This window comes from Glycine soja, chromosome 18 (assembly GCF_004193775.1).
Source record: "Glycine soja cultivar W05 chromosome 18, ASM419377v2, whole genome shotgun sequence".
In the NCBI taxonomy this organism is placed as follows: domain Eukaryota; kingdom Viridiplantae; phylum Streptophyta; class Magnoliopsida; order Fabales; family Fabaceae; genus Glycine; species Glycine soja.
In genome coordinates, this window is record NC_041019.1 from 48578713 (window position 1) to 48598517 (window position 19805).

General features: G+C 33.7%; 2 protein-coding genes and 1 non-coding gene across 3 annotated transcripts; 2 read left to right on the plus strand and 1 right to left on the minus strand.

Moving 5' to 3' along the window:
- Positions 1-260: 260 nt before the first annotated feature.
- On the plus strand, positions 261-331 carry TRNAG-GCC. Its single transcript has one exon. It is a non-coding gene; the product is annotated as a tRNA-Gly (tRNA).
- Positions 332-2235: 1904 nt separating this feature from the next.
- On the minus strand, positions 2236-3794 carry LOC114394840 (transcriptional repressor ILP1-like). Its single transcript, XM_028356514.1, has 2 exons — positions 3021-3794; positions 2236-2823 (listed from the first exon to the last, which is right to left on the minus strand). The coding sequence occupies exons 1-2, from the start codon at positions 3650-3652 to the stop codon at positions 2556-2558; spliced, it is 900 nt and encodes a 299-aa protein (XP_028212315.1). The 5' UTR covers positions 3653-3794; the 3' UTR covers positions 2236-2555.
- A 1165-nt stretch (positions 3795-4959) lies between these two features.
- On the plus strand, positions 4960-6828 carry LOC114394948 (abscisic acid receptor PYL4-like). Its single transcript, XM_028356627.1, has 2 exons — positions 4960-5763; positions 6568-6828. Exon 1 carries the CDS (start codon positions 5215-5217, stop codon positions 5746-5748), a length of 534 nt encoding a protein of 177 aa, XP_028212428.1. The 5' UTR covers positions 4960-5214; the 3' UTR covers positions 5749-5763; positions 6568-6828.
- The last annotated feature ends 12977 nt before the right edge of the window (positions 6829-19805 follow it).

Sequence of the window (19805 nt, forward strand, 5' to 3'; positions counted from 1 at the left end):
GTCACTTGAAATCACGTTTTCAGATAAGCAAATCAAGTTGCAGATAAACTTGCAAAGGTAGCTATGGAGGCTTTTGTTCAATTTAAAGTTCATGAATTTGCTCCTTCTTGTATTCTTAATTAACTTAGAGCTGATTTAGCTCATGTTTCCTTCCCTTGAGGCTTTTAGTCCTCAGTTCCAATGCAGTTCACCAAAAAAAAAGTTGCATAGCTGATTTTGAGCTTATTAAAACTTATCATTATCCAACTTCAACAAAAGAAGCACCAGTGGTCTAGTGGTAGAATAGTACCCTGCCACGGTACAGACCCGGGTTCGATTCCCGGCTGGTGCATTTTTCTATATTTTTTCATTTTTGCAGTATTTTTAATTAATTATGGATTAATGGTATATTACTCCACATGCTGTCAGCAATCGTTGCCAACGACGTTTCACAAAACACTTTTACAAATACAATTCTAGGCAGACTTTGACATTACCGAAAACGACCAATGTATTTCGTAGTAATCATTCTCTACGCAATTAACAGCAGCCTCTAATAAATAATAACAGTGTAGAATCAAAATCCTTGACTGATGAACCAAAGAATACTGTGAATATTGTTGTTTACTTGCCCACATATTCCAATATTGAATAATGCTACGTGACATCAGGGAAAAAAAATAATAAACCCACGCAGCAAAATCTGAAACTACATCACTAACAAGGACCCAGAAGGAGGTCCACCGAATACCAACTTCACTGCACAGATATCTAATAGAATAAAATGGTCCACAAGATCAGACAATTTATATTTCTGATTGTCAAACTATTTTTAACAAAAGGATGTTAATATTAGAATTTATCCACGGTTATACCATCTATAGAAACGTTATATGCTTCTTCCATTTTCCTAGTTTTCTTCATGCCAGCTGTGAAATGGAGCTTTGATACCCCAGATGAAACCACGGTCACTTTTACCCATAAAGTACCTTGGTCTTCGTTCCCTGTATGAAGAATGTATAAATCATCTTTATAGGGACTTAACAGATTTTTAAGATTCATAAAAGTGGGATGCTATTCAAATATGTAATTATTATTTTTTTTTGGTGAAATTCAAATATGTAATTTGTATGCACTAAAGATCAAACGTAAAAATCCAAAAGATTTCTGTACAAGATGATTTGGTCATACATGACAATGCATATCTTACAATGCATGTTTTTTACATTAATTCCAGTTCAGAATGTTTTGGAGTCCTTCTCAGTTTATCTAATTGTTTTTCAGCAAAAGTAGTTTCTGGAAAAGCAGTGCAATGTCCCTGTTTACACTAGACTACCACCATATTTGTACAAATGTTTGAGCAAGACATTGAAATGTTATAGATAGTAGATACAAACCATTTGGTTCCCCCTTCAATACTGGTTGACGGTGATTAATCAACAATGGAAAAGGTGTTAAGATAAAACATAAGCAATGAAATGTTTTCTTCAACATTTGTAGTATAATCAATCGGAAACATTTCTTTCATCAGCAAGAGCATAAATCAATTCTGAGCATTGCCTAAAGCAGGAAGAATTATAAAAAATCATAAGTCATTAACAAGCCAACACATTTTGCCCATATTCAATGAAGCTCAAAATTTCCAGTAAAGAAAAATGAACACATGTCAGTACCAAATCTAACTTTAAGTATGCATTGAGATAATTACATACTATTAACTCATTATGGCTTACTGTGACACTCTACTTCTAACTTAGTTAATCAAATTAACAGCATTTTCATAAGGTGGTGCATCTCTCACAACTCAAGAAACACAATCTCACAATATGGTATCTACATATACCCACGTTACAAAGCGTTTCTATTCCTCTGTTCATTCACAACCTAAATTTCCTTACTAGATTCATAGTTTCACACTACATGTTCTTCCTCAAAAATATTTACTCACAATGCCCAATTCTTAGTTAGTCTCATGTCCCCCACGGCCCACATCTGATTAATCTTCCAATGCTGAGAATTGACCTCTAATCCTGGGCTCATGGCCAATGTCTCACTCACCTATGTACTTTTGCTTATAGCCAACTCTCTATTCAACAACAACCAAAATAAAAAATAATGCATTAAAAATTTGTTATCAAAGGGAAATCTCAGCTGGTAATGTGATACAACAACCATAGTATTTTAGCATTAAGTATCAAAATTTAAAGTCTGATATCTCACAACAGAAGCAAAATGTTTTATCACATATAGCACATTCCTTATACATTTATAGTCAGTTTCTGAGCAGTTCCAATGTAGTGTTTCTGCTTCAAAACCAACGAAAATTCGGCTTATTTGCTACAATCATGTCTTATCCCAATGGCAATGGATTGATTGATCAGCAGGGAAGAATATCATATTTGAAGTTTTGAAGATCATCACCTTCCCAAAGATTTATGTTGAAGGTGTCCCACATATAAAAAATAGGAGAATTTGAAAAACAAGCTAAATATTAACTATCAAATACCTCTAATTTTATTCAAGAAAGAACTCGAAGTAACCAAAAAGAGAAAATGAACCAACACCTACGAGTAAATTCATTGTGGGTGTAAAATAAGAAAATTATAATCAGCAAGAGCTTCACTTTCATGAGATACTTGTTGCACAATCAATTTTGTAGCAGCAATAGCATTCACTGTTTCCTGTTGACCAAGCATGTCCCAGCAACCGGAAATTTCGTAGTGCAGAATAGGAAGTGCAACCTTTGCCACCAAGTTCGGGACAAGTTCAAGGTCAGCATCTCCATCATCTTGAACAAAATCTTTTCCATCTTCAGGCAAACCATAAGTGAACAATAATTTATACCTGAATATAAAGAGAGAAAAAAAACTCCACACGTAATAAATTGATGAAAGGAAAGAGATACTCACATAATATGCATCTTTACTAATCAAGCTAAGAAGTGCAATTAAGTGGCTAATAAAAACAAGGCTGCAACCCCCTATAATGCATCTAAAAAGTTTCCAGAAAGAATAGTAACACACAGGGGAATAGTTCAATACCATTTCATCTCTTGAAAATCTAGACCCTTGTGAAGTGGGTCCCACCTCAGAAGTTCCAATCTTACATATGGAGAGAAAACCAGTGGAAGATTCAATGACATATAAGCATCTTTATAGCTTGATGAATACTCTCTTTTCCATTCTTCCATTCTTCTTTTGACAAAGGATAATTGGCCATATTCCTCAGAAGCTTCACTGAAAATCTCATCAGCAGCCCACTGCACCAAATCACGCTGTGACTGATATGCTTGACTCTCACTATCACTCTCATCAGTGTTTGATTCACCCTCTATTTTAGGATCATCCAGTTCCATGTATGCCAGCTTATTAGAATTAAATGCTTGTGACCTCTTGCGTTGACGAGCCTCAGCCCTCACTTTCATTTGCATCTGTTTCTCAATATTTAAATCTCTACCAAATTCATCTAACTTCACTGGCAGATCTTTTTGTTTTCTTACAGCAGCAAATGCTTCCTGAGCAGCAGATTTGGCAGCCTCCATATTGTTACCTTTCTTGTCTAAAACTGACATTGCAGCTTTTACAGCTGCTTCCACCTCAATCATTTCATCATCATTGTTAGTGGTTCTTCTTTCAAAAATGGCTGATGCACGATCTTCATGAAGTTTCTTCATCTGCTCTTCAAGTTCCTCAATGTAAAAAAGCTTTATGCTGAAGTACAAGTCATAGGATAACTTTAGTTACAGCCTCAATAAATAATGACATGCATAAAAGCATTCACAAATGATAAGCAGATAATATAGTATCAACTTTTAAGTATCCAGCAAAAAGAAAATACATATTCTTCAACATTATTAGAAGTATCACCGTCATGTTTTTCAAGTGGTTTATAGCATAGTAGTCAACCCAAATGATAGTGCCACTATAGTTTAATTGGATTGTGGCCTCCTGCTGTGGAGCAGTTTTGTGTCACGGTCGTAGCAGTACAATTATGGCCACTTTTGCATGAAATTGCAGCTATCTCAGCCACTATTCTGTACATGAGTGAAAATCCTTCTTGATTTCACATCCTTCATCATTTAATCCAATCAGAAATCCCATTCTAGAAAGTAGAAACTATTAAGAAAATTCTTTTATTTTGAATCTGATATTTAGTTGCTTTAAGTCCTAGAGGCTTAAACTTATTTGATTCTTTGATATTTGTTGTTATTGACTTTAAGTCTTAGAGGCTTGAACTTTGTTTGATTCTTCAACATTTGTTGTTATTGACGTGTGTTTAGTTTTCAAATTCTTGACATTTGATCATCAATTATGAATATGTCCTTAATTTTAGGTACTTTTTATTTATTGTCCAGCATGCAATTGGGATCAGGATTGCTCCAACTCCAACCTTTCAAACATAAAAAAGCACACGATTCTAAAAGTATGGTTATTATTTTGACATCTGTGTACTCTAAAGAAATTTATGGCTAACCAGCCCACCAGGGGATAATCTAATATTAAGACAATGAACATTCATCTTCCATTACATCCACATGGCCAAGAATGATGTTTTCCTGTGCTAATGCTTGAGCTCTGCAAGAATTTATTTGCCAAAACTAAAAAACACCTTCCGCGTGTCAAACATTTTGGACAACAGTTGCGGAAAAAAATATACAATAGCAATCACTTCAGCATGAAGACTTTCACCTTTAAATAACCACATAGATGATACAACTTTTATAAAAATATATATATATATATATATATATATATATATATATATATATATATATAAAATACTTGAAGTAGTCTTTTAAAACACGATTTTTCAGTATTTTTTTTAAATAATTCTTTTTAAAATATCAATTTTTTTTATATGAAATCGTGTTTTAAAATAAAGTTATTCATTTTTGTAATTTTTTTAAAAAAAAACCCATATCTATAAAAAAGCCTAGGATCTCACATGAACTTGGTTACTCCAATCACCTTTGATATAGTTTGACCCTCTTGAACCTTTCTCTATCTATCTGGTCTTCCCCTACAACTTGCCCACCCTCTTGAATCTATCTCATCTCCCCCTACAACTTGCCCATATAGCATTATATAAATAATAATCCAATAACTACAAAAGTAACTAAAACCTGTTCTGTAGCTCTGGTCCCTCCAACTTCACTTAACTTCTCCCTCTCTTTCTTTCTCTCAATACACACCAAACCATTCATTCATTGTTATTATTCATACAACAAATCATAAAATGTTACCCAACAATCCTTCCACTATTGTTCCCGACGCGGTGGCCCGGCACCACACCCACGTGGTGTCCCCGCAGCAGTGTTGCTCCGCCGTGGTCCAGGAGATCGCCGCCCCTGTCTCCACCGTCTGGTCCGTCGTGCGGCGCTTCGACAACCCGCAGGCCTACAAGCACTTCGTCAAGAGCTGCCACGTCATCCTCGGCGACGGCGACGTCGGGACCCTCCGCGAGGTCCACGTCATCTCCGGCCTCCCCGCCGCCGTCAGCACCGAGCGCCTCGACGTCCTCGACGACGAGCGCCACGTTATCGGCTTCAGCATGGTCGGCGGCGACCACCGCCTCTTCAACTACCGCTCTGTCACCACTCTCCACCCCCGCTCCGCCGCCGGCACCGTCGTCGTCGAGTCCTACGTCGTCGACGTCCCCCCCGGCAACACCACCGAGGACACGCGCGTCTTCGTCGACACCATCCTCCGCTGCAACCTCCAATCTCTCGCCAAATTCGCCGAAAACCTAACCAAACTTCATCAACGATGACTTCAAAAAAACACTGTTCGTATCTTTCTTTTTACCTTTTTTTTAATTTAGCCATTAGTTGTTGTATACTTTTGGATTATTATCACAAGGTTAATTGTGAGTTTGTTGCCTGAGAGAAGAGAAAAGAAAAAGTCTCTTAATTTTACCCTTGTGTGATTCATTTTGTTGTTTCTCTTTGTTGAGAAAGTGAACATGAAACAAGGATTTTATGTAATGTTGGTGTAACCTTTGTTCTCATTGTAGTAATTTTCCATCTGGTCAATACAAATTGTAGAAATGTTTGTTTATAATCTTTAATCAATAATTTTAGTTTACATGTTCTGTGTCTAATTCTACTTTTGAATTGCTACATTTTGTAGCTCCTCACTCTCTCATTTTTTTTTCTTCTGATGGTATTGATTATGATGTTGGTAGGAAGTAGTTCATTTCTTTAATACATGATCTTCGTTTTTTTCACAAATCATCCCATTCTTTTATTTTAATTATTTCAATTCTCAATCTCTTATATGAGTTACATTAATAAAACAAATGGTATTAATTATTATCTACAAAACAAGTTCACTTTCAAAAAAATTTAAAATACAGATAGATTGAGGTGTCTGTCTTTTCTCTAATCTTTATAAAATTAGAACCACATTGTAATTTATGGTGCACAATATAATTATTGAGAGGGGATGAGAATGGCACTGGCTATGTTCTTGAAAAATTGTTTGAATCACGAGATTGTATGGTTTTTGAATTGATATTGTTGTAAGGTAGTGGTTGTATAACTTAGGAGGTGGTGGTGATGTGAGTTACAAGTTTCCACATGAAATGCAGAGCATTTGAATTGACCTTCCCAGAAGTTAAGGCGAATGTGACGAGGGCTAGTTGTGGGGCGATGCAACTTGCGGTATGGGTTCTGTTCGTGCTTTCACTTTCTGACTTGTTTTGGTAAAATTGTGCACGGATCCCATTTGTCACAGATGATTTTTTTTTCTTCCATTAATGTGAATTTATAAAAGGGAAAGATGTGAACATAAATGCTTGCTATAGGATAAAATTTGAAAATTTATATTATTTTTTTTATCTTTGGTAAGACATTACCGGTGTTTTTTAATTCTTACCATCAAAGAATAATCTTACTATAATGTGTGATTATTGTTAGTAAAAAAAAAAATTGAAAAGTTATAACAATGGGTCTATTCTATTTGTTTGAAGTTTTATATCTTGATAGATAGGTAAATAAAAAAGTAGAAAAGAAATTGAAAAGAAAACAAACTAGAATATCTCTTATCTAAAAAAAAATAGTAGAATATCTTTTTAAAAATTATCTTCTAAGTTACCATCTATTTGACAGAGTAATTTCTTTACTTTGAATTCTTTTGTACCTTTATAAATTGTTTTTCCAAAACCTTTCTTAGGAGTAGTTATCTGAATTCTTTTATACCTTGATAAAGAAGTAAATGAAACCTGTACCCAAAAAATTTCTTTATTTTATCTTGCTCAATATTAAAGTTCAAGTTGGGCTAAGCATATATTATAAATAAGCAAGCTAATTACATTGAATTAGATTGGTAGAAGAAAAAAAAATGAATAGTAGATAGCTATATCTAGCTGGATTCGGCTGTATCGTGACTTTTTTGGGCTTTTCAAAGATGTATAGTCCCCAAGTTCCAAGCCAAGTCCATGACAATATATAATTTGCACAAAGAAAGAAAAGAGACATGCAAGTTGCAGCATAAGGAGTATTATATTTTTGAATAAGTTTGAGCCACAATGGTTTTTATTTAAATCAATGGAAAGGGATATCAAATAAAAAACGAAGCAAAACTAAAGAAAAGAAATGTCGTGCAGTATGGGTTGGTTGGTTTGAATAATCACCGATTCGTCGTCGGTTTATGCAAGTTGGGGAGCAAGTGGGCGATAAGTTAGCATTTACACGAGATAGATGCTCTTGATATCATCCCGTGCAGTACAGGGGTCTACCCACCCTTTCTTTTGTCCACTTCTGATTAGGAAATACTTTTTTTTTTAAAAATTGCTTGTAATAAATACTCATATAGTTCTAAAACTTTAATTATATATATACCTCAAGTTTGTTGCATCGTTAAACTCATCACATATCAATGTGAATTAACACAAATTAGCACAAGTGGTTAAAGACTTAAAAGGATCTGGTTCTCATCTTTATCATGGGTGAGTTTAAATTTTCAGAAATTTAAAATTTTGAGAAATTTTAAATTCTAAGAATTTTAAATACTTCAATTGAAATTCTTTTATTTTCAAAATTTTGTGTTTGGATAAAAAAAATTAAAATTATAAGGATGAAAAGAATGGATGAAAAAAAAAGAGAAGATAAGATTACTTTTAGGAAGAAATTAAAATTTCAGATTTTTAGTTGTTTAAAATTCTATTTTAAAATTCTAAAATTTTAAATTTTTTATAAAAAGCATCCAAACAATGAATTCTAAAATACAGAAATTCAAATTCTCTAATAAATTACTTTTCTTAGTTAAAATTCTCTATCAAAACGCACTCTAAGATCAATTTGTTTGGTTGGTGGACAACTCTCTCAAGAAAAAACTCTTCACACCTAAAAACTAGTTGAGTAATTGTAATTGGCTGGAACTACTTACTGTTTGAGCATGTACAATAATTCTTTGGGTAGACTTCTATTGACAAATCCCAGCATGCTATTGACACCACGCTAAGTAGGATTGAAGGTGTCTCTACCTTTTACCACATTTATTCACACACAAAAAAGGTTAAGCTCATCAAATTAGATATAATCCGGGTAGGTGTTCACGGTTTTGTTATGATTTTGTCTTTAAAAAATGTCTTAGTGTATTAATGAAGAAAAATATTTATAAATTAATTTTGAGTTGGATTCTTAAATGATATAAAACTTTTTTTATATATAAGAAAGAAAGAAAAATCTCAATTTAGACTAAGTCGTTAGCGCGTTTTGTAGATAATAAAAATTCTGTCATTTTTCATATAAAGTGTGCATTGGAGGCCCTTTACTCAAGTTAAATCAGTAGATGGATATTTAATAGATCATTTTATCAACCAATGGAAGATATTTGAGCCATTAAAGTCTGGATCGGCAAAATTTCTATGTTCAGAATTTATGTATACTTAAACTTTTTCCTTCGTTGAATATATATTGAAAAAATGAAAATAGGAAAAAGATGGATGATATATGAGAGAAAAAAGTGGTATCTTTGATTTGTGTACAATATATTTTTAGTAAGTTCTATGGCATTATTCAATTGAATTTTCAGGCCTCTTTTCTGCTCCTATTCTATCTCTCTCTACATTTGATTTCTGGGGTGCATTAATTGTGGCTGATGGCTCCATTATTATTGTTAAATTATTCTGAAATTGGAAATTGACCACACAATATCAATATATGGCTGCAGCCTGTGTTTCTTCCTTTCTTTTGGGTTACTGACTATCTGTCACTGTGGCAATTGCCTGCCAAGTGCCAAGTACAATATCAAATTATTTATTTATTTTTAGGTTTATAAATAATTTATTCATATGATATTAATATTAAATTGATCAGATTCATTGATGGAACGATGGTTATCTCAAATTGTGTGTTTCTTAAAGGACGACAGGAGCATTTCGCTACATTTCATGGGAGTTCCGCATGTGTATGTAAATGATGACTAGTGTGATATACATGCAGACAAGTGTATATTATATTATAAATTTATCCTAATTATTTGAATAAAATAGTGTAAAAATGATACAAGGGTTTTGGTCGCAAATATAATTTTTTTATACGATAAACTAAGTATCAAGAACCCTCTTATTGATCACGTGACAACCTTGGTCACTAATAAAGTACGTGTTAGTTGTCACTTGTTAATAACAACCTTTAAGTGCAAACTAATTTAAAAGTAATTTTAATGTGTGAGTCACTAAAATGCTCCTTAAAATTTTAGAGCGTTAACTAGCAAAAGAAAATTTACCTTCAATTGAATTTAGCCGACTAGAGCTGATACTAAATACAACTTTAACGTTATGTATTAACTTAGTGTTTTACACAATTTTAGTTGAAGCTACACTTTAGCGTTGATTATGAGATCGCCAGCGCTAAAGTAAAAAATTGTGACTATTTTAAAAAAGGTTAAAAAGATTAACCATTAAAAAGTCTACACTAATTTTAGGAGCCTAGAGTTAGCGTTGTCCTGTATGAATCTTTTAAAATATAAAAAGATCAAACATATTAGTAAAATGATAAGTGAAAAAAAATATTAAAAAAAACTTTATTTATTATTGATATATTACAGAACCTGACATATAAGTTAAAATTATAAAAAAACACAACAAAGCCATAATTTGAATAATAATAATAATAATATATAAATAAATATGATTATCATAATAATACACTGATCCTTTTATTTAATACAATAGTAAAAATATACGAGAGAAATAAATAAAATGAACAAAAATATCTATGGTCAATCCTCGTAATCATCCAAGGACCAATTTGCACTTCAAAGTTGTCATAGCATGCATGTGCTACTACAGGGAAGTTTTCCTTTCCTCAACATTCTCAACCTTCTACTCAACTCTTGCTTCTTTCTCATTAGACGTGCCACTGATCAATGAAGGAGCTCAAGACACTCGAGTCAAGGATGAAACACTATGATGGAAGTTTGCAGACAAATCTATGGTATCCGATTCTTATTGCCAACAACCTCTTGTCAAATACCAAGATTAGTTAACCCATCAACCTCTTGTGTCACACCCGCAGAGGCCTCACCAATTGTCTGCATATGGCTAGACGTTATTGAAAGTCCTCATGTTAAATATTAGAAAACATAAACTACTAAAATGCTTGGTTTGTTTGGCAACAAGTTGTATAAAATCAAGGGTCTCGCTAATCAATGTCCTTATAAGCACATTGGTTAACGAACTAAAAAAATATTTATTATGAAAATCATAAGAAACTTAAGAGACTGTAAAAAAATGTCATGAACAATCCTAATAAAAAAAATTTCTCTTAATTTCTTAACCAATGAGCTAATGACACCGATTAGCATTTGCCTAAAAACAATGAATATGATTGACAACATATTACATATGTCCTTTGAGAGAGACTATGAACCCAACTGCTAAACCTCTCCTTGTGGGTGGCAAAGAAGAGCTTACGGTATTTAGTTTAGAAATAAGCCAGATTCAAAAGATACTATACTAGATAAAGCATGTGTATGTGAGTAAATACATTCCAGGTTCAATGTCACCTTAGGCATTATGTTCATTTGCAATGAAAGTGTTGGGGGTGAAAGTGTTTCACTACTGAAAGAAGGTGAAAGTGAAAGCCCCTTTATGTTTGTTTCAGCTGTATTTGGGATGAAAATTCAAAATTTACTTGGACCACTGCATCACACTTTCACCTAAAAAATGAGGTAAAAGGCAGTGTAACTAGAGTAAAACAACAAAGGTTTTTTGGCTTTCCAAAACATACCCTTGAAATGGCAGCGTGAAGTTCGTTCAGCTTTGTATTTGAGAAAGGCAATATCGATTTTGCTAGCATAATCGTTTTAGTAAACTAACATCGATTTTGCATGTAAGCATAATCGTTTTAGTAAACTAACATCGATTTTACATGTAAGCATAATCGATTATGCTTAGCTTCATCAATTATACTTACATGAAAATCGATTATGCCTTGTATTTTTTAAAAGGTAATCAAAGACATATAATTGATTATTCCTTGTACGCTTGTTGTTAAATTTATTTTTTTTTAAAAAATTTGTAGACAAAAAGAGGAATACATTCTTTTTAATTGGATTAAAATGGGAATTTTATAAATGCTTTTTTTTTTTCTTTTCTTACCTATTTAACCACTTTAGTTCAAATATTTAATCTATTTCCTAAACAATATCACTTTTCACTATCTTTTGTCCATTTTGGAATTCATTCCTTTTCCTGCATCCTCACACATTCAATATTTCTTTTCATTCCTTCACACCCAACACAGTGTAAGATAAGACTTGCAACCGATAATTCTTAGAATTAATGTCTCATGTGAGAGGCATATGACTTAGTAGAGACTAATAAATAAATAATTAACGATTAAGTGCTAAATTGTAATTAGGCTTAATAGGAGAAGTTTCTAAGTTAACTGTTACTTGATGGGAGTAGTGGTTATAAAAGGGGCTTAATACCCACTAACGTGAAATAAGGTCCCCTTCCTGACCAGAAAGTGCTCTTTTCTCACCCATAGCCATCACGAACGGAGAGAGACAGAAAAAAAAGGCCAAAGGAAGTGAAATCTTATTTCTCTCCTTTTCAAGGAAATCAAAGTGCACCAGAGAGAAGTTCCTATGGAGAAAGGTACACATTATTATCTATTATTCTTTATTGATTGTTTGTGAGAACCATAAATTTCAAGATCCTATTGGTTTTCTATAATTGATAGTCTAGGAAACCTTTAAGAATTTTTTTTACATGTGGTATCAGAGCATGTGTTATGAAATTTATGATTCTTCAAGAATGATTTAATTTCTCCCAATTATGCATAAACCCTAATTATGAAATTTAGGGATTTTTAATTTATATTACATGTATTTTCAATTACATGTTTTGATAACGTGCCTTTCGTGTTAATTATATTTTCTACTGCAAAGTATGAAATTCTAGATATATAAAATTTCATGAGAAGGAAAGCCATGAAAGCTGTAGAATTTTTGAAAATTACATTTTGGAGAAAGGGAATGAAAAGCAAAAAAAAAAAAAAAAAAAAATCTGCGATCGCGAATTGTTTTATTTTGAAAAGTTGCGTGGCTGTAACAATAGGTTATCTTTAATTCCTATATTTTTTTAGAAGCTGCGCTAGGATTGCTTTTAATTATAATGCTTTCAAAAAGGAAAACGTAAGCGTACCAAATATCTTGCAGGATGAATGAATATTATGAAAATTGCTATTTGCAATCTTTGTTTGTTATTTGCAATCCCACCTGCCTTCTTTTTCTTTCGAATGTTATTGTTGAACATTATTGAAGGATTGAAAGTTTATGTCTTATAATTAATGTGAATGTTTTGAAATTATTGGTAACAGTAAGTATGTATATGTTACATATTCCTTTGAATGTGTTTGAATGCAAAATACAAATAAATGTGAAAATTATTTTATGGCCTAGAATGGAATTAATGGAATGGCTATGAATTGTTAATAGCAATAAGTATGTGCAGACCATATATATTTGATTGGAATTAAATGTATGTTAAATTTGTTAGTCACCAAAGTGGCCAAATTTGTAAGGTTATTTAATTCCAAATTAATGATTATTTCAATTACTCATAGAATAATGGATGTTAATTTATATGACTGTTGGCTTATGGGTAATTGAAATTCATTGTTATAAGGCATTTATGGATCGCCCAAAGGTTGATTAGTTGTTCTTATAATTAATGAATATTATTGTAGGCGATTTGTGTGTATCATTAGTTTTATTTATATACCCAAAGGAAATAGATACTACTAATTGGTGCATATTTAATTGTCAAATAATGTTAAAATTTTATTAGCATCATCATGTTTGTATGTTGTGTGTTGGTGTGTCACCCAAAGGAGAACATCAATATACATTGATTGTTATCTGAGTAAATTATATGTATGACTTGTGTTTCATGTACCAAAATGCTTATGTGAAGTTTTATTATAAAGTACCTGTTCCCAACTCATTGAATTCTCATGTATCATCTGTACCAATTTTTAATGGGCTTAACTTCTCTGACTGGAATGAGCAAGTCCAATTTTATCTCGGTGTTTTGGATCTTGATCTTGCTATATTGGAAGAGAAGCCTGCTACTATTACTGATGCTAGTAGCAATGAACAAAAAGCTCATTATAAAGCTTGGGAAAGATCTAACAGACTCAGCCTAATGTTCATGAGAATGACTGTTGCAGACAGTATTAAGACAGCTCTCCCTAAAACCAATAGTGCTAAAGAGTTTATGGGGTTAGTGGGAGAGCGCTCTCAAACAGCTAATAAGTCTCTTATTAGGACATTAATGAGTACACTAACCACCATGAAGTTTGATGGTTCGCGCACTATGCATGAACATGTCATTGAGATGACAAACATTGTAGCAAGACTTAAGACCTTGGGAATGGCAGTGAATGAGAACTTCCTTGTTCAGTTTATTCTAAACTCATTACCGTCTGAGTATGGCCCGTTTCAAATGAGCTATAATACCATGAAAGATAAATGGAATGTGCATGAATTGCATAGTATGTTAGTTCAGGAAGAAACGAGGCTTAAGAATCAAGGAAGTCACTCAATCCATTATGTAAGCCACCGAGGGAATCAAGGAGCTGGAAAAAGATTTGTAAAGAAACATGATAAAGGCAAAGGACCATTAAAGATCAAGGACAGTCCTGTGCAAATCCATGCACATTCCATTTATCTTTCATGGTATTATAGCTCATTTGAAACGGACCATACTCAGACGGTAATGAGTTTAGAATAAACTGAACAAGGAAGTTCTCATTCACAGCCATTCCCAAGGTCTTAAGTCTTGCTGCAATGTTTGTCATCTCAATGACATGTTCATGCATAGTACGCGAACCATCAAACTTCATGGTGGTTAGTGTACTCATTAATGTCCCAACAAGAGACTTATCAGCTGTTTGAGAGCGCTCTCCCACTAACCCCATAAACTCTTTAGCACTATCGGTTTTAGGGAGAGCTGTCTTAATACTGTCTGCAACAGTCATTCTCATGAACATTAGGCTGAGTCTTTTAGATCTTTCCCAAGCTTTATAATGAGCTTTTTGTTCATTGCTACTAGCATCAGTAATAGTAGCAGGCTTCTCTTCCAATATAGCAAGATCAAGATCCAAAACACCGAGATGAAATTGGACTTGCTCATTCTAGTCAGAGAAGTTAAGCCCATTAAAAATTGGTACAGATGATACATGAGAATTCAATGAGTTGGGAACAGGTACTTTATAATAAAACTTCACATAAGCATTTTGGTACATGAAACACAAGTCATACATATAATTTACTCAGATAACAATCAATGTATATTGATGTTCTCCTTTGGGTGACACACCAACACACAACATACAAACATGATGATGCTAATAAAATTTTAACATTATTTGACAATTAAATATGCACCAATTAGTAGTATCTATTTCCTTTGGGTATATAAATAAAACTAATGATACACACAAATCGCCTACAATAATATTCATTAATTATAAGAACAACTAATCAACCTTTGGGTGATCCATAAATGCCTTATAACAATGAATTTCAATTACCCATAAGCCAACAGTCATATAATTTAACATCCATTATTCTATGAGTAATTGAAATAATCATTAATTTGGAATTAAATAACCTTACAAATTTGGCCACTTTGGTGACTAACAAATTTAACATACATTTAATTCCAACCAAATATATATGGCCTGCACATACTTATTGCTATTAACAATTCATAACCATTCCATTAATTCCATTCTAGGCCATAAAATAATTTTCACATTTATTTGTATTTTGCATTCAAACACATTCAAAGGAATATGTAACATATACATACTTACTGTTACCAATAATTTCAAAACATTCACATTAATTATAAGACATAAACTTTCAATTCTTCAATAATGTTCAACAATAATTGTCATTTTTGTGGAAAATCTGGACACTTCCAGAAAGATTGCCCAAAGCGTAAGTCTTGGTTCGAAAAGAAAGGTGAGCTCAATGCTCTTGTATGTTTTGAATCAAACTTAACTGAAGTTCCCCATAATACATGGTGGATTGATTCTGGATGTACAACTCATGTTTCTAATACTATGCAGGGATTCCTTACAATCCAGACCATAAGCCCAAATGAGAAGTTTGTTTTCATGGGGAATAGAGTGAAAGCTCCAGTGGAAGCGGTCGGGACTTATCGTTTAAAACTCGACACTGGACATCATTTAGATTTACTGGAAACTCTTTATGTACCTAGTTTATCTAGGAATTTGGTTTCATTATCTAAACTTGATATTACTGGATACTCTTTTAATTTTGGTAATGGATGTTTCAGTTTATTTAAGTATAATCATCTCATTGGTACTGGTGTTCTTTGTGATGGTTTATATAAATTGAAATTGGATGGTTTGTATGTTGAAACTGTTTTAACTCTGCACTATAATGTTGGCACTAAACGTAGTTTAGTGAATGAACGATCTGCTTTCTTGTGGCATAAACGTTTAGGTCACATTTCTAGAGAAAGGATAGAAAGATTAATAAAGAATGAAATTCTTCCTGATCTAGATTTTACGGATCTAAATATTTGTGTGGATTGTATCAAGGGAAAACAAACAAAACACACAAAGAAAGGAGCTACAAGAAGCACTCAGCTTCTTGAAATTGTGCATACAGATATTTGTGGACCTTTTGATGTTAGTTCTTTCGGAAGGGAAAGATAATTTATCACCTTTATTGATGATTATTCACGTTATGGTTATGTCTACTTACTGCATGAGAAATCTCAGGCAGTGAATGCTTTGGAAATTTACTTGAATGAAGTAGAAAGACAATTAGACAGAAAGGTGAAAATTATTAGATCTGATAGAGGTGCTGAGTATTACGGAAGATATGATGAAACTGGGCAACACCCAGGTCCATTTGCTAAGCTCCTTCAGAAACAAGGCATTTGTGCGCAATACACAATGCCTGGTACGCCACAACAAAATGGTGTATCAGAAAGGCGTAACAGAACTTTAATGGATATGGTTAGGAGTATGTTAATCAATTCAACCTTGCCCGTATCTTTGTGGATGTATGCTTTGAAAACTGCCATGTATTTGTTAAATAGGGTTCCTAGTAAGGCAGTTCCAAAGACACCTTTTGAACTGTGGACAAATAGGACACCTAGTATGAGGCACCTGCATGTTTGGGGTTGTCAGGCAGAAATAAGAATTTACAATCCACAAGAAAGAAAATTGGATGCAAGAACAATCAGTGGAAATTTCATTGGTTATCCAGAAAAGTCAAAGGGGTATATGTTTTATTGTCCTAATCATAGTACGAGAATTGTCGAAACTGGAAATGCAAGGTTCATTGAAAACGGTGAAATCAGTGGGAGTACAGTTCCACGAGAAGTGGAAATTAAAGAAGTTAGATTGCAAGTCCCTTTAGCTTTTGCCTCTAGCAGTAAGGTGATTACTACTTCAGTTATTGCTACAAACAATACTGAAGAAGTATAACACAATGACGAGCCCATGATACATAATGAACTCATTGTGGAAGAACCACAGGAAGTAGCATTAAGGAAGTCTCAAAGAGAAAGAAGACCAGCTATTTCGAATGATTATGTGGTATACTTACATGAAACAGAAACAAACTTAAGCATTAATGATAACGATCCAGTTTCATTTTCACAAGCTGTAAGTTGTGATAATTCTGAGAAGTGGTTAAATGCCATGAAAGAAGAGATAAATTCCATGGAACATAATGGTGTTTGGGACCTTGTAGAATTACCAAAGGGTTGTAAGAAAGTTGGTTGTAAGTGGGTCTTCAAGACTAAACATGACTCTCATGGCAACCTTGAACGTTACAAGGCTAGACTTGTTGCTAAGGGATTTACTCAGAAAGATGGCATTGATTATAAAGAGACGTTTTCACCAGTCTCACGAAAGGATTCTTTCAGGATTATCATGGCATTAGTAGCCCATTATGACTTTGAGCTACATCAGATGGATGTGAAAACTGCCTTTTTGAATGGAGATTTAGAGGAGGATGTTTATATGGACCAACCAATGGGATTCTCAGTTGAAGGGAAGGAACACATGGTGTGCAAATTAAAGAAATCAATATACGGTCTTAAGCAAGCTTCCCGCCAATGGTATTTGAAATTTAATGATACCATTGTTTCCTTTGGATTTAAGGAAAACACTGTTGATCGGTGTGTATATCTAAAGGTCAGTGGGAGTAAGGTTATGTTTCTAATCCTGTATGTTGATGATATATTGCTCGCAACTAATGATCTTGGTCTTCTTCATGAGACTAAGAAGTTTCTTTCTAGTAACTTTGAAATGAAGGATATGGGTGAGGCAAGCTATGTGATAGGGATAGAAATATTCCGAAATAGATCACAAGGATTGTTAGGCTTGTCTCAAAAAGCATATATCAATAAAGTACTAGAGAGATTTAGGATGGAAAAGTGCTCAGCATCTCCCGTTCCAATTCAGAAAGGAGACAAATTTAGTCTCGCACAATGTCCTAAAAATGATCTGGAACGGAAGCAAATGGAAGCAATTCCATATGCATCAGTTGTTGGGAGTATTATGTATGCTCAGACCTGCACTCGACCAGATATAAGCTTTACAACCGGAATGTTGGGAAGATATCAAAGTAATCCCGGAATGGAACATTGGAAAGCTGCAAAGAAAGTTCTGAGATACTTATAGGGAACAAAAGACCACATGCTTACATATAAGAGGTCTGATCACCTAGAGGTGATTGGATATTCAGACTCAGACTTTGCTGGATGTGTGGATACAAGAAAATCCACTCTTGGCTTTGTATTTCTCTTAGTCGGAGGAGCAATATCATGGAAGAGTGCAAAACAATCAATTGTTGCTGCATCCACCATGGAAGCAGAATTTGTAGCATGTTTTGAGGCTACAATTCAGGCTAATTGGCTGCGGAACTTTATTTCAGGGCTTGGAATTGTCGATAGTATTGCTAGGCCGTTGAAAATGTATTGTGATAACTCCGCAGCAGTATTCTTTTCTAAGAACAACAAGTACTCTACAGGTGCTAAGCATATGGAATTGAAGTACTTTGCCGTGAAAGAAGAAGTTCAGAAACAAAGAGTGTCAATAGAACATATTAGTACAAAGCTTATGATAGCTGACCCTTTGACAAAGGGATTACCGCCCAAGACATTTATAGAACATGTTGAAAGTATGGGCATTATTGTTATTGATGATCATTAAGTGTAATTCACCTTATGTAATTTTGCTGACACTCTGAGCTCAATTATGATATGTTTCTGATTACCTGTTCTCTATGTTTACATGCATGTTTGTATTAAAGTAATGTTAACAGGTTTTGTCTTGAATGAAGACATTATGTTGGACCAATTATGTACTCCTAACTAATGGTCATATTAAGGAGAAGACTAATTTGTAGTACATGGAAGGGACTATGTCGATTAGATGATGTACAACCGCCATGACTCGAATTGGTTCCTATTCTTAATCATGAAATTATGATGTACCCAATGTATAGAACAATTTAGTCAATTTTTAATGTGCATTATGTTAGTTAATCTATTTATTTATTTAGTCCATAATGTTTATTAATGTCACATGAGCCAAGTGGGAGAATGTTAGAATTAATGTCTCATGTGAGAGGCATATGACTTAGTAAGGACTAATAAGTAAATAATTAACGATTAAGGGCTAAATTGTAATTGGGCTTAATAGGAGAAGTTTCTAGGTTAACTGCTACTTGATGGGAGTAGTGGTTATAAAAGGAGCTTAATACCCACTAACGTGAAATAAGGTCCCCTTCCTAACCAGAAAGTGCTCTTTTCTCACCCATAGCCATCACGAACGGAGAGAGACAGAAAAGAAAGGTCAAAGGAAGTGAAATCTTATTTCTCTCCTTTTCAAGGAAATCAAAGTGCACCAGAGAGAAGTTCCTATGGAGAAAGGTACACATCATTATCTATTATTCTTTATTGATTGTTTGTGAGAACCATAAATTTCAAGATCCTGTTGGTTTTCTATAATTGATAGTCTAGGAAACCCTTAAGAATTTTTTTTTACAATAGTGTGATTGCTTCACTTGGGGCCGAAGCTCAGTTAGCCTTGTTTTAAGCTAAGGACCATAGGAAGGACTCATCTTCCCAATATGTAAAAGGATCAAGCCTCATCCCAATAAAAATAGGCTTGTTCTATGCATTCCTTGCCTCAATGAGGATATTTATAAAACGTTTCGCATAAACAAGATTTTGGAAATGGATCTCTAAGGAGATTTCGAGGTGTAATGCTAGAAGAATAGGATAAGTGCTCTCAATTTGTGTAATTCATCGTA